The 15,556-nt window shown below is 39.3% G+C and overlaps 1 protein-coding gene across 7 annotated transcripts in view; it reads left to right on the top strand.

Annotated features, from left to right (window-relative positions):
* NFIA (nuclear factor I A) overlaps positions 1-15,556 on the top strand; it is a 572,371-nt gene that overhangs the window by 514,686 nt on the left and 42,129 nt on the right. For all 7 annotated transcript variants that reach the window (XM_081087468.1, XM_081087471.1, XM_081087469.1 and 4 more), the window contains 2 exons: positions 1,785-1,963; positions 4,217-4,382. In XM_081087468.1, coding sequence (XP_080943594.1) covers positions 1,785-1,963; positions 4,217-4,382 — 345 coding nt within the window. The remainder of the gene's footprint in view (positions 1-1,784; positions 1,964-4,216; positions 4,383-15,556) is intronic.

The following is a 15,556-nucleotide window of genomic DNA, read 5'->3' as shown; positions in this document are numbered from 1 at the left end:
AGTTTGTCTATAAGCTCCTTGGATTTTTGGCAGGTGAAAAAAACACACCAAAGTTTTAAGTCCATATTTATTTACATGGTGATTTTATTCATTTCTGTACCACTCATGTATTCAAACATTCATGGTACCGTCAACAGATATTTATTGGGTGCCAGACAGTTTCTGGGGATATGACAGTGAATCATTAAATGGATGGAAAAACTATTTACTAAAATGAAGAAGACTGGGAGAAGAGCAAGTCTGAGGGGTGGAAGGTGACAAGAATTCTGGTTTGAATAGGTTATGTTCAAGATGCCCTCAATTGTATGATTGAAGACAAAAATTTGTGTTGGCTCAATGTTGTATCCCAAGTCCAAAGTAGGGGCCCATGAATACTCACTGGCTAGATTAAAGGTTGCGTGAATGAAAGGGTCCCATCAAGTCATCTACAAGATATGAACTGGACTGTTGTTACTACTCCAAACCGTCTTTCAACTCTTTAAAAACTACATATGTCATTCTGAATCTCAAAATCCTAACCATCTCAATTATTATTCAGAAAATGCCCCAATCCTAAAGATATCCCAGTTAGAAGCAAAGAACCCACATCCAGGGGTTCTTAGGGATGCATCCTTTCTTACAGTCCTTGGCTGTGCCAATATAGAGTGGTGGAAGGCGTGGCCTGTCTTACTTAGGTTTCACTTCAGTTTTATGAGTTCTTCTCAGTATTAGGAAAATTACATTCTCCAAAAATCTGGGTATTCCTCTGTTTTCTCTTTGCAGGAGCTCCTTGAATGTAAATAAAAATAAGAAAAGATAAAAACTCTTATCTGCGTTTACTTGGGATCTGTTTCTTGGCACTCATTGAGAAATGTGAGCTGCTGTCCTGGCATTACTTGCTTTGAGTATCTTCAGCCCTCTCCATGGGCTGCTCTTACCTGCAGCAGATTTTATTGATCACCCTTCCAACTGAAGGACAGCAGTGCTCTCAGAAAAATTATTCAGCACCTCACATGCATTTTTTTAATCTAATGCAAGCTTCTTTCTGTGCCAGTGAGATTTAGCAGGGTTCTAATATAAGGGATAATAGTTTTCAGAGTCTTTTATCAGTTCTTATGGACAGAGGGCCAACAGTTTAGCAGGGTCACTGGCTACTCAGCCTGTGGGTCCCCTTACTCTAACATTATGCATTTTCGAGTTTGGCTTTAGATAAAAAAAAAAAAAAAGAAAAGATGACAAAAAACCTTCCATGTAAAGTGAGGCACCCAAATTGCACAGGCTCATTAAGTGATCATTTACTACATACTTCAAAAAATTTCATCCTGAATTGGTCCCTAGAAATTTCCTTGAAAGGGGTATAAGAGCTTTAACAATGAATTATTGTCTATGGATAGCTCAGCATGAAAGGGGATCCATATGTGCACACTAGAATTTGTCATATGTAATGTCAGTTAAATCAGGTCTAATCTACCAAATACATTTTTTATTGCTTGCTTCATTAAAAGAGCTCTTAAGGTAATGAATAATCTTCAGCTTCACCAAGGATTATTAATGCCTTTATAACTCATGTCCACTGAAAATAGAAAGACAGGTTGAAACTCTACCCTAATCTAATCTCCATGTTTGTCTTAGAGCCTTAAGGAAGAAAGTCTGTCAGACCTTCCCAGTGTTAAACTCAGTCACATGAGCTATGCCATGAATTGGGTCAGGAGAAGAATTTTTTTAAAACAAGTTGAATCGGTTTAAAAGCTGTGGCAAAGCATATCTTTTCCCATCTTAACTGTGACGTTTTTCTTTCCCACCAGCAAGTCCACATGCAACACCATCGACTCTTCATTTTCCGACATCACCCATTATCCAGCAGCCTGGGCCTTACTTCTCACACCCGGCCATCCGCTATCACCCTCAGGAGACGCTGAAAGAGTTTGTCCAACTTGTCTGCCCTGATGCTGGTCAGCAGGCTGGACAGGTGGGGTTCCTCAATGTAAGGAAACCTCTTTTTTTCTAATTTCTTTAGAAATATTAACCGAATGTAAAAATAACAAGGGGAGACCTATGACCATGTGACATTGTGCTCTAATGTTGTGCTGACTGACTGCAGACAAATGTCATATTTATTCTAGATTGTGGGAAAGTTAACTTACCCTAAGAGTGATTGGCCAGGGTTTAAAAACAGTGTTTGTGTTAAGTTCGCAACTGTCAAGTTTACGGATATAAATCATCTCGAGGGTGAACTCTGTAACCTTCCAAGGTCCGTGGGCTGATAATTCCACCTCATGCATACTAACCCTAGGGCTCATTGAGTTAGCAAAATAGAAAGACCAAATAATTTTAAATAATGGTTTGGGGTGGTAGGGAGAGCTAGGGGGCGGAGGGGACACAGATGTTTCAGATCAACTAAGTTGATATTTTTAAAAATACAGTCTTCTAACACTTTAGATCAAGTTGACCAGTACTTGAACTCAAGATGCTAGAAGTACAGTTTATTATAGTTTGTTATTTCTGCAAGCAGTTATCTTTCCCACTTATCTTTGTATAAAGCTGAACAGGATTCAGTAGTTTCAAATGAATGTTTTTATTTATTTTTTTCTCAAACCAAACAATCACAGTTTGAAATAGTATTCCAAATGTAAAAGTAATTTTTAAAAAATCACGAATTTTATTTCAGCTATGGAACTACATGTTTAAAATGGATAGCTGTATCCCAAGGCCGAAAATAAGACTAATGACTAGTAAATAATGACCAGCATAAAGCTGAATGTGACTCCCCTTTTCTCCTAGTAACTGCACATGAAGCCACAGATTTGCCGTAATTATTATTGCCTGGTTTAAAGTGTTATATCACACTGCCCTACCACTGATTTTCTTCCCTTGCAGAAACACCTGATTCTGCATATCTGAGACAGAATAGGCAGCTTTGACTAATGTCTGGTGATGTGTTAGCAGATACATTTCTGTCTAGACAACAAATCAATATGGTGCCTTTCTCCTTTTTGCTTGTGTATTCATTTGCTTGGCTCATTCTAAAGAGTTCACTTATGGACTTTTAGCCCACTCAGAAATAACACACAGGCAAGTTTGTTGGCAAGAAAGCATAGCATTCTGATCGTCAGACGAGATAGTCTTTGAGGAGCAATTCTAAATATCTAAGTGAATGTCGATGAGGGAGTGAAACTGCCTCTGCAGAATCATTAAGCTTAAGCTTAAAAGCTAGGACAACAGCATCTCTTTCAACTGAATTTTGATTCGGGTCTGGAGCCTAAATATGAGCTGTTACTGCCAGTCGAAGAGTGTCACTGAAGTCTGGAGTCAGAAAGGCCACCTGGGAAACCATGAAAAAGCTGAAGTGATCGCCAGTATCAAGCATCTGACCTTTACATTTCTAACTTTTTTTAATAGTCTTGACACCATCCTATATAACTGTCAAATGCCCAGTTTTGCATTTTGATCCACATTTTATAGGCTATGAGGCAGTTCTCTTCATGGGACCATTTGGAAAAACTTAAAAATAAAATGGATTTTATTGCTTTCTTCAGAGGGAAATGTTCTTTTGTTAAAGAGCTGTTATTTGATTGTTCTAACATCAGGCAGCTAAATAAATATGACTCTTCATGGCATATGCTTATATCGTTTAAATCAAAATTAGAAGTGATTTTTTTTTTCATAGCAGAATTTTGACAGCTGAATTTTAAAGTTTCTGTGCCTGATGTTATACAATATGTGTAGAAATATTTAATGTTCACTTAACATATTTATTAAATGTTACATAATATCAACTTTGAGGAAATAAAATATTTTTTATCTCAAATGCACATTTAGGCAACTTTACTATATCTATATAAACAGACAGAATAATTCTGCAATCTATAAATACTTATATATTAAATAAATATTTAATAATCATGAGCATGATGACAAAGATAGGAGTTAATATAGAATTGAAACATTCCAAGCAAAAGTTGGCAGGTCATTTTATAGAACCTGATGCAAAGAAGGTTAACGTAATTCAAAAAATAAATTTAGGATGCACTGAGCATGTATACCTAAGACTATGCTTTTGTTGAATGCCTTAAGAACAACCCAGCAACCCATATGCTCTTATGGAAGAATTCAGGTAGCTAGAATACTTAGTAATTTACATAAATGCTGCCTAATGAATCTTTTATTTTAAGAAGCAGCTAATGGTTCATGTCTGTTTCTTCTTTTTCTTGTGTGTGTTTTGTTTCCACCCTTGTAGCCCAATGGGAGTAGCCAAGGCAAAGTGCACAACCCATTCCTTCCCACCCCAATGTTGCCACCGCCGCCGCCACCACCAATGGCCAGGCCTGTGCCTCTGCCGGTGCCAGACACAAAGCCTCCAACCACGTCAACAGAAGGAGGTGCAGCCTCCCCCACCTCACCAAGTAAGTATGGCTGAGACAAGGCGTCGGTCACTGATGAGTCTCTGTGCACTTGGATCCACACCTAAGCTTAGTCTGTCTCTGCATAGGCTCTAGTGATAGTCACAGATCCCCAACAATGGTCAGAGCATGAGTTTGCAGAACCAAAACCAGATCATCGTGAACACCACTCTAGGGTACTACCAACTACTCCAAATGTGGAAATGATTGGGTGTTTGGGTGAATAAAATGGTATAACTACATTCCCAGGACTGAAAGCAAGTTATGAACTATTAAATTTTGCATCTCATTTGCGTGGCTTTTAATGCTACCCTCATGATTATCAAACAGAATCTACTTGAATGAATCTTTATTAGCAAAAAATTTCCTCATACTTCTGTACAGCCCTGCCTTCCAGTGATTTACAGTCCCAGAGAAATGCACTTGATGAGTGTGAAGGTTACACACCTCACACATCAAATGGGAGAAAAAGTTTAGACCAAAGTAGTGATGCAAAGATATGTACACTAAACATTCACCAAAAGTAAGAGCCTGGAAGAAGAGATCTGATGAGCTAGTAGTCATGACAGTTGGTTGGCGAGGCTGGGAAGGGGGAGGAGATAAAAGGTAGAAGTGGATGGAAAGAGAAAAGAACACTTCGTTCTTCTCTGAATCATCTGGGAACATGTGGTCAGACAATATAGAATTTCAAAACCTTTTTGGATTATATGGATTGTTATTTGAAGAATTAGAAAGAGAACAGTTCTCCTGATATTTTAGAGATCACAAGAGGATAGAACACACAAAGTTGATTTTTATTAATACCTGGAACAATGACAAAAAATAATGACGGCTGGAAGCATAGTTTCAGATGATGGATGGACTGCCTAATCTTGACAAAGGGTGTGATGAGCACTTTCCCTAAAGCTTTACAGAGGGATTGGAGTAGGAAAGGTTAGGAACTGTGACAGTGACCCCAAGAAGAGATCTTCAAAGGTGGTAAAACTGGACACAAGGAATCTACTGAGGAAACTATTAGAGTAGACCAGGAAAGAAGTGTTAAGATCAAGAACTTGAGCAGTAGTTATAGAAGCTGAATGGAGGAAAGCTCGAGGTGGGTGTTTAGTAGACATGAGCTTTGGGATTGGGCTACCACTTAGATGAGTATAGTGAAGGATGAATCAGGCCTCTCAGCTTCCTTACCTGTCAGTGTTGGTCATTGTTTGCAGGTGGGAAAGTGCCAAAGAGGAGAAATGATCCTCTGTTGATACTGTGTTCATTAGATTTAATTCTGGGGACACTGAATCAAAATGTCTAGAGTCCCTCATGGACATGTGTTTGAGAGTAAGCTTTGGATTATCTAGTACTTATTCAGTTTGATAATACATGCAGAAGTGCATGGCATTGAGCATGGATTTGGGTTTTACAGAAAAAATGTTGAGGGTCCAGGGATAATTTTGGGGAGACTTACTTCTCTTGGTAAAAAGTTGTTCAACACTTTCAGCAAAGGAGAAAGAGGGAGAACAATGACATAGGAAGCAAACTAGGCTTGGTTTTGGTCTACAGATCTCGGAAGCTCAGCTTAGAAAGAAGCTTCTGAGAAGCAGAGGCTCATAGGTGTGTCCTGCTTATTGAATATTAATGTAAAATTTTTAAACAGTTCATAGAAATAACCACCCCAAACTATTAAAATCTAGTCGCGGGGGATATTGGCTTACAAATTGGCAGCCACATGCCTCTGTGTCCCACTTTTCTGTTCTACTCTTCCCTGCCTGCACAGAACAATGACACAGTCCTTTAAAACCCTTGTAGTAATATTCTACCTATTCTATATAAACATATCCTCACTTCTACTCTACTCTCAATTCAATGTTTCATGCATTCATTGTGTATTATCTAGTAATGGGGCTGGGACTTTTCTGAGTCTCTGCAGAAGAGCAGAAATACCATGTGCAGGTATTGAAGTATAAAGGATAGGGGCTCAAATCCCCACCTTCCAAATTATTAGTTTCTCCTTGAATCACAGTTTCCTCATCTGTAAGATGTGGTTGATAATACCTACCTGGCAGGATTGTATGAAATCAGCCATGATAAGCACCACTGCCAAATCAATTGGAGCATTTTATTATCAGTGGAAGGCTCCAGGCTGGGTAATGGTGAAATATGTCTTTAGAATGTGTAGAAGCTACTCAACACTTAAATCAGGTGCAAGCCTTTTTGAGTCCACAGTTCTGGACTCCAGTCCTTGAATTGAATCAAATGCCTTGTATAAGAAGATAACCTGTCATCCTCTCATGCCCAGCCTCAAAATGCCAATCTATAAGCCAATATCTCCAGTGACTAGATTTTAATAGAGTTTGGGGGTGGTTATTTCTCTGACTTGTTTAAAAATTCATTTCATATAGTTACATGTTTATAGGAACAGTGTTTAAAAGTTGTGAGAGAAAGGAGACTATCTAGAGAGAGGCCTAAAGTTTGATATAGGTAATTTTATACTTACTTTTTGAATCATAGGATTCTAGAAATGTAGGCAAAACAAAATGTTCTATTGATGACATAGAAAGGTTTTTATCATCATAGATTTAGCCCTTTATTTCTGGGCTTTTCTGGGGTTTGCTGAATTCACAACAAGGTGTTGTTTTGCAGCTACATATCGCTTACTATCTTCTCCCTTATCAATACGACAGTGCTAGTCTGGGAGGCCTGTCATTTAGCATAGGAGAAACCTCTCCAATTAAAAATCTCAACAGCTATTGGTCCACATTGAGAAGGGGTTTAAGGACCCCCACAAAACATCCTCTTCTATACCCTGATTTCTGAACCAATTTATAAATAAAATACAAGAAAAAATGAGATGGAAGACCAGGCTGTAACCTCTAGTATTAGAGAATATAGTTTATAACTCTGAGCAAATGTGCTTCTGAATGACACAGACAGATCTACCCATCACTGGAAGTGCTGGACCATTGCAGGCCTTGCTACATAGGATCTGCCCTCCATGTAGAGATGATGGCTATGTGCCTCCTGCCAGCACCTGTCTCCCTATGTGAGAGAGGCAAGGAAGGGGGTGGGACAGTCCAGTTTCTACTTCCAATCTATACAATGAGTGAGGGAGTGGAGAGGGACCACGAGATAAGCAAGGGAAGAAATAGTAGGCATTAAGTAGCCCCACCTCCTCCTCTAACATTTGTCTTTGATGTCTACCTTCCTTCATTCAGCCTTCAAATAGTGAACACTTGTCCTGTGCCAATAACTGAGTTAACTGCTTGGGATACAGAGACAGTTAATCCCACTCTAAAGAAATATGAGATTTATAGAGGGAAACTGCTGGTAAACAGATGGTTCTCATAGGCAACATGGGACAAAGGCAGGCATGGGTGCTACAGGAGGACTTGGGAGAGGGAGTTTGGCCCAGGTGCAAGGCCTGAGGTAAAGGTTTTTTTGGAGGGGGTGACTACTAAGTCATTTAGTAGGGATAACATTCTGGTGTTTTACGTCTGAGAGAGAAGACAGAACTTTTCTTCAGAAACCAGTTTGTGGATTGGGATGTGTCTAAAATTGGATTACTACTGGATAAAAATTGAGGGCAAATATCATTTCATAAATTATGTACCTTCTTAGAAATTAAAACCACAGGATGGTTGGATCCTGTTTATCTTTATCAGTGTATTAGAGCTCAACTTTAGCCAGAAGAAACATCATGACAGGGTATTAAGTACAGATGTTCAATACCAACAGTATGTCTACATTTAATTTTCAAGTAAAAAGAGCTTAAAGGTAAAAGTAGGAAATCATGCCCAGGGTCTCCTGTATTACCAACTTTTCTGGGCCTCGACTCCCTTAATGGGAAAAACACTAACTGCTCTGGCCACTCTCCCAGGCTGAGTGTCAGGATGAACTGGGGTGACAGATGTGCTGTGCTGTAGACAGTTAAAAGTCCAAGGCATCATTTCAATATCCTCTTATAATGAAATACAAATGGATGCCAGCCTAAAGCAGAATATGTATTTTTAAACTCATCAGTTGCCTCTGGCACCAGTACTCAACTTTGCAACTGTGGCCAGAAAGACAGGGTAAGGCAGATTTTGGGGGAAATCTGCCTATGAAATAAATACATTATAATGGGGGGAAATCCTTACCTGTGCCCTAAAAAAAAAAGAAGAAGAAGAAGAAGAGTAAGGGTGCCAGTAATAGTTCTGCTCTCTCTCAAGGAAAGCTATAGTACTGTTGATTTGTTTGGAGAAAGATTGATGTACTATGTCGGACTTCTTTAGGATACCATGACAAATAGAAGGGATAACCTGTAGAGTAATTCCCAATGGGTATGTTTTAATCCTGCTGACTAACTACTTTTGTGGGTTTTAATACCCAGTGAGAGGATGTCAGTGCTTTCATTCATTTAGTAAATAGTTATCATTGACCATCAACTACATGCCAAGCAGTGTTCTAGGTGCTATGATTCAGCAGGAAATGAAAGAGATAAAAACCCTGATTGTGTGGAGCTTTTTATTTTAGAGAGAGAGGACAGAAAACAAAATAGTAAATAAAATAGGTAGGAATGATGTCAGATGGTGATATGTTAGCGCTACATAGGAAAATAAAGCAGAAGGGAGGAGTAGTGGGGGTGGGCTACAGCTATAAGCAGGGTGGTAGGAGAAAGCCTGTCTGAGCAGGGACGTTTGAACGGACCTCACAGGAATGAGAGGGTGAGCCATGAACTATAGGGAGAGTTTTCTAAGCAGAAGGAACAGCCAGTGCAGCCTGGGACAGCCCAGAGGCCAGAGTGGTGAGAACAAAGTGAGGGATGGGTGAAAGAATAGGAGGAGGAGAGGTCAGAGAGCTCAGTGGATGAGTTTGGGAGCTCAGAGGACAAATAATGTAAGTTCTTATAGGCCATTGTAAGGACTTTGGCAATTGCTGTGAGTTAGGTGGGAATAGCAGAGTGAGACTACCTAGGCTTTAATAGAAACACTTTGAAGGCTTTGTTAGAAATTGATTGCAGGGGGGTAATAATTAAAGCAGGGGGACCAGTTAAGAGGCTGTCTGGGTTTTTTATCAGTAAATATGAGTGTCTTCTACATGACAGCCACTATTCTAGGCACAGGGGATGCAAAGGTGAACAAAACAGCCCCCTTCCTTTGTGGAGCTTGCATTCTTGAGGGATGGGACAACCAATAATTATAAGTAAATACAATGGAGGAAACAAACACGAGGAGCAGGTGGCACCCTGTTGCAATAATCCAGGCAAGAGTTGCTAATGACCTGCACCAATGTAGGGGCTGCAGGGGTGGTGAGAAACATTTAAAGGTGAAGCTGATAGAATTTACTGGCACATTAGATATAAGTTGAGAAAAGAAAACTAGAGAAATCAGCAGTAACTCCTGAGGTTTCTGACCTGAGCAACTGGAAAGATGGAGTTGCCATGAACTGAGATGGGAAATGGCAGGAAGGCAGTTCTGGGTGAGGGGTGGGAATCAAATTTGGTTTGACCATGATTGAGATGCCTATTAGGTATCTTCCTGGTGAAACGAATTATATTAACATCCTGCCTGTTGCAGCTCTTTGCAGTTTACTGAGTTTTTCCATATGCATCATCTCATTAATTGGTAAGGGACTCCTTTTCAAACATGTAATACAATGAATGAGAACAACAGCTCAAGAAGAGAAGAAATCTCTCATTACATTTGGGTCTATTTGTAGTATGATCATTCAAAATTCACTGTTCTTTTTCTTAATTGTATTGTAAGATACAGTTTTTATATTGGTTGACACCAAATCACATTATAAAAATGGACTTTTCTAGAAAAGAAATTGAAAATTGGCATCATAGCCTGGAATTACAATGGAAAGAAAAAACACTTTTGAATCATGAAGGAAGATATAGCATTAATATTTTCCTTTTTAAAATTAATTAGGAACACAAAAATTCAATTTAAAAATGCATAAACTTTTTAGTCCATGACTTCTTAGCCATGAACTTTTTATTTTTTTAAACTAGAATTTTATTAAAATAGAAACATGTGGTAAGTTTCCTTTATCACTTATTTTTATATCTCTGATGAATGAATACGAATCTGTTAACTAAGAATATAACAATAATCTCTGACTGGAATGGAAATTTTCTAGTATAATAATTAATATATGTTCAATGCTTTTTTGGTTGCAAAGCTCTTTTACACATATAAATTCTTTTGTTTGGCTTCCTAAGACTCCTATGAGGTCAGGATTTTATAGATAAGGAAATTGAGATTACCATAGAAAGTGGAGGTTACTTTCCCAAGATTGTGCTTCCTTGTAGCTTGGAAGGGACTCAAACACAGACCTTGCCAGCTCTTTTTACTTCCTCATACTGTAACTAAACTAAGTACAAAGCAATGTGACAAGATTTCTGGTTACCTAGGAGCCAGAACTACCTGCTCATGTCTGAAATTAATAACAGTAAAGTATTGAGCTTTTACTAATAGTCAAGCACTTTAAAAATGTTTTCATATGTATTCTCTTGTTTGAAATTTCACAGTAAGTCTATGAAATAAGTACTTTAAAATGTAAATACCTTAATTGAGAAAGACAAGGAGAGAGAGAGATAAGATAACTTTCTCAAGATCACTCAGAGAGGTGTGGCCACATCATGATTCACACCCAGCCATGATTCATATCCAGCCACCTTGAACCTATAGTTCATACTCTTGGCTACAGCATCCTGTGAGTATGTTTGCTTTAGCCCAAAGTTTCCATTTGTTAGCAGTGAAAACTCTATGAGAGAAATGTAGAGGCAGATGTTAGTGGTCATTTATACTTTAGTATGAATTGGTTTCTGTTGCTGAGAGTAATTCTTATTATTAGGGAAAGAAAGAGCAGAAAATTTGGAAGGAGATAAAACAGTAACAGCAAAGAGGTGAAAAATAGGAGATGCTAGCAGAGGCAGATTTCCTTTATTCTCCAGGATTGTTGGACTGAAAGTTAGTTCAACCTCTTCAGAGGACAATTTAGTGTCATATATATATATATGACACTATATGTATATATGTAAATTTTAAATGTAAGCCATGCATATCGTAGGATATGTAAGCAAAGACATATCTCAAGTATTCATTGCAACATTGATTTTAATAAAAGATTGGTAATACCTATATATTCACCAATATTATATATATATTAGGAACCTTTTAAAAATAAAGAGATGGTCTATATGAATTCATGGCATAATCTTTGAATTATATTAAGTCAGTGCTAAGAAGTGTGTATAGAATACTGCTGTAGAGTGGGGGATATATATACACACTTGATTGTGTGTCAAAGGACAGAAACTTGTTTGTTGAGGGATAGCTCTTTGGTACTTAGTCAATGAGGATCAAAGATATTATTAAATTTTAAATCATACATAATGATTCTGTTATATTTTAAAATATTTGTCTAATCACTACAGTGCCCAAAATTCACACATGTGGTAGTGGGTAAGGGGTGGGTCCATAAAATCCTATAAAAGCCTTGACAATTTTTTATACACCTAGATTTTAACTACACTAACCTGAACTTTGAGTATGATAGCAAAAATGTGCGCTGTTTCTGGTAAAGAGTCTCACAGATAGTCTAGAATTCAGTACAAAGTTAGCATTTTCATTCTCAGTAGCCATTATTTGGTCACAAATGTACTATATTAAATCACAATTTTTCATAAATACTTTTGCAGAGTATTTCTTCCTGTGCACAATCCAAATTTTTAATGTTTAAATTTTCACAGGATAAAGAAAAATAATGGTTGAAAACCGGGCACTTTGATAGGTATTTTCTTATGCATTACCTGAGTTGCATTTGATTATTATTTTAAATCTGCAAAATTAGAACTGTCAGCCCTCTTTTAAAAAAGAGGAAACTGTAACTAAACCAGGATTCAGACTCAGGTCTGTTGGATTCCTGAGCCCAGTGGTTTCTACACTCGCAGGGCACTTACTGCTTTAAGATATGCTATCGTACACCTTTCCTCTGAAAATCCTAAGACACTCTATAAAGAACTTCTATATAAATTCCAAGAATAAAAACTGCTGGGTACGTTTAATAGGATGAAAAACAGAGGACCAAAAACAGGAGAAAGGAGAGTAAGAGATGAACATTATAAAGGCGTGAGAAAAAAAGAGCAGACAGTGGAGGATCACATCGTTAGGGTATCTTAACCCATTCAAGACTTGATTTGGTCTCAGTGTTTTACTTTTCCAGATAACGAATAAGTCTTAAGATTTCCTTTCTAAAGGTAATATACAGCAGGGTTGGAAACTTGAAAGACATAGAAAAGCATGAAAAAAAATATATTCTCCCCCAGTTTTTTAGTGCATGTTATATGTATACTAGGGGCCCGGTGCACGAAATTCGTGCACTGGGGGTGGGGGGAGTGTCCCTCAGCCCAGCCTGCCCCCTCTCACATACTGGGAGCCCTCAGGCGTTGACCCCCATCACCCTCCGATCGCCTGATCGGCCCCTTGCCCAGGCCCGACGCCTCCGCCAGAGGTGTCAGGCTTGGACAGGGGACTCTCATCTCCCCCGCATCACTGGCTCTGGCCCCCGCCCAGGCCTGAGGCCTCTGGCCCAGGAATCATGCCTGGGCAGGGGACCCACATCTCCCTCTGATCCTTTCTCCACCCCCCACCCAAGCCTGATGCTTCTGACCCAGGCTTCAGGCCTGGGCAAGGGGACCATCATATCCCCCCAATCCCCGGCTCCGCCCCCCACCCAGGCCTGATGCCTCGGCCAGAGGAGTTGACCCTCATCACCCTCCGATCACCAATCACCGGATCGGCCCCTTGACCAAGCCTGAGGCCTCCGGCAGAGGTGTCAGGCCTGGGCAGGGGACCCCCAGATCCCCGCGGTTGCAGGCTCCGCCCCTGCCCAGGCCTAACGCCTCTGGCCTAGGCGTCCGGCCCAGGCAGCGGGGACCTGCAGTGGCAGCGGGGGGCGCCGCGATCGTGGGCTTCGCTTTAGGCCCAGGCAAGGGATCCCTAGCTCCTGGGACTGCCAGCTTCGACCGTGCCCAGCTCCCATCGCTGGCTCCACCCCTACTTCCTGCTATCACTGGCCAGGGCGGCAAAGGCGCCTGATTCTCCGATCATGGCTGGAGGGCAGGGCAAAGGCGGCCCCAGGGCCGCCTTTGCCCTGCCCCCCCAGCTCTTAGCTCCCCCCTGGGTTTCCGATCACTGTCAGTGGCAGGGGGCTTCTTCCTGCTTTCCCTTTCGCCTCCCTGCATTGTGCCTACATATGCAAATTAGCCGCCATCTTGTTGGCAGTTAATTTGCATATAGCCCTGATTAGCCAATGAAAAAGGTATCGCCGTACGCCAATTACCATTTTTCTCTTTTATTAGTGTAGATGTGTGTATGCATATACACACACATATGAGATGATGGTGACCTACTGAATATAACATTTTTATGCTATTTTTATTAATTACCATTTTATTCCTTTTCTTATTCATAAAAGGTTAGGAAATGTGATTCTAAATAATTTTTACTTATTCCTACTATAGGACATTAACTTTTGTATTAGCCTGTGAGGTATGTGCCAGCATGTGCCGGATGCTGCATGTGGAGAAGCTCAGAGAGGGTAACTGGGTGGCCAAGATCACATTTCTAGGGAGAGACCGAATGGATTGAATCCAGGATTCTCTGGTTCTAAAACTTATTTTCTATTGACTACATTGCACTACTGAAAAAAGAAAAATATTATTTGGGGTTTTCAGGTTCCACTTGTGTTTATTTTACTTAAGATTAAAAATTACTGGAAGGTATTTAAAAATCACCCATAAGATCAACTCTTTAGAAGTAATTATTTTCTGTATATATTTTAAACATAATCATGATAGATGTGTGCATATATGTATGTGTGTATACATTTTATTTTATAAACTTGTGAAAATCATTATTTTAAAACATTTTTTATTGATTTCAGGGAGGGAGAGAGAGATAGAAACATCAATGATGAAAGAAAATCATTGACTGTCTGCCTCCTGCACACCCCCCACTAGGGAGCAAGCCCGCAAACCGGGCATGTGCCCTTACTAGGAATTGAACCATGACCTCCTGGTTCATAGGTTCATACTCAACCACTGAGCCACACTAACCGGGTTTAAAACATTTTTAACAGCTGCAAAATATTTCAACATATGGATGAAGCATTACTTTGTAACTTGGTTCCAATTTATTGCTCTTATAAGTAATACTGTAATGAATATCTTGCAACACAAATTTCATCTGTACTTTTAAGTATTTATTGAGGATGAAGTCCCAGAAGTGGGTTTCCAGAGTTACACTGCCTTTCCCGAGGCTATGGATTCTTTCAAAAGAGAGCAATCTAATATATTGATCTAAGTTTCTGTTTTTTAGTAAACCCCAGCTGAATCCAGGGTTTATTTTCTGTGGCTATTTAATATGACTTTCACCTGTGCTTACCCATATACATTGTTGCTTCTGATCAATAAATGTGTTCTATCAATTGAACAAAACACAGTATACATAAAAAAATAAATGAGTTATAGAATTTGGATTAGCCATCAGATATAAATTTAAGTGACCTGAAACAAGACTGTATTCTTAACCTTTAAAATTATTATGTATAAAAAACCCTTAAACCTTTAAGTAGACTGGGTACAGGAAGAACTCATTGTAAACTGCCTCTTTATCACACAGATTTTGGTAACATAAGGTCAAAGTGCCACCAGTTTACAAGTTGCTCAGATCCTCTTATCTCTGTCTGCACACATGAATTGTCTTGTGCCTTCCTTACTACGTGTGTTACCCCAAATCATGATGTTGCTTGAACCCCTACCTCCCTCTGAGGAGCCTTAATATATGTAGAAATTCCAGCAGAGCAAGGCCATCTGGCTAAATTGATTCTCATCATGATTTTTGTGAACTATTGGCACATTAGACATGTCATGTAAATTGTTACTATACATGTTAAGTAATGCTAATATGTTAAAGTTAGAATTCAGGAAGATAGCTCATGGGTATGTTGTTCTTTAATAATTTACTGGTGATAAGTAGGCTTTAATTTCTTGCCCTGAGGGCTACCTTTTTGTTGGTGGTGGTGGTAACTTGTTTGTAGAGATAAAAGATTTGCGGGGATTATAGAATGAGGTAACTGACTGCACAGATGTGATCAAAATAATGGAAATTCAGTGTGGTTATCTCCTAGATTTCAAACATCTGGAT

Source organism: Myotis nattereri (genome assembly GCF_964212035.1).
Source record: "Myotis nattereri genome assembly, chromosome: 3".
Taxonomy (NCBI): Eukaryota; Metazoa; Chordata; class Mammalia; order Chiroptera; family Vespertilionidae; genus Myotis; species Myotis nattereri.
Note: the sequence above shows the minus strand (reverse complement) of the source record. Positions and strands in the feature narration are given on the sequence as shown.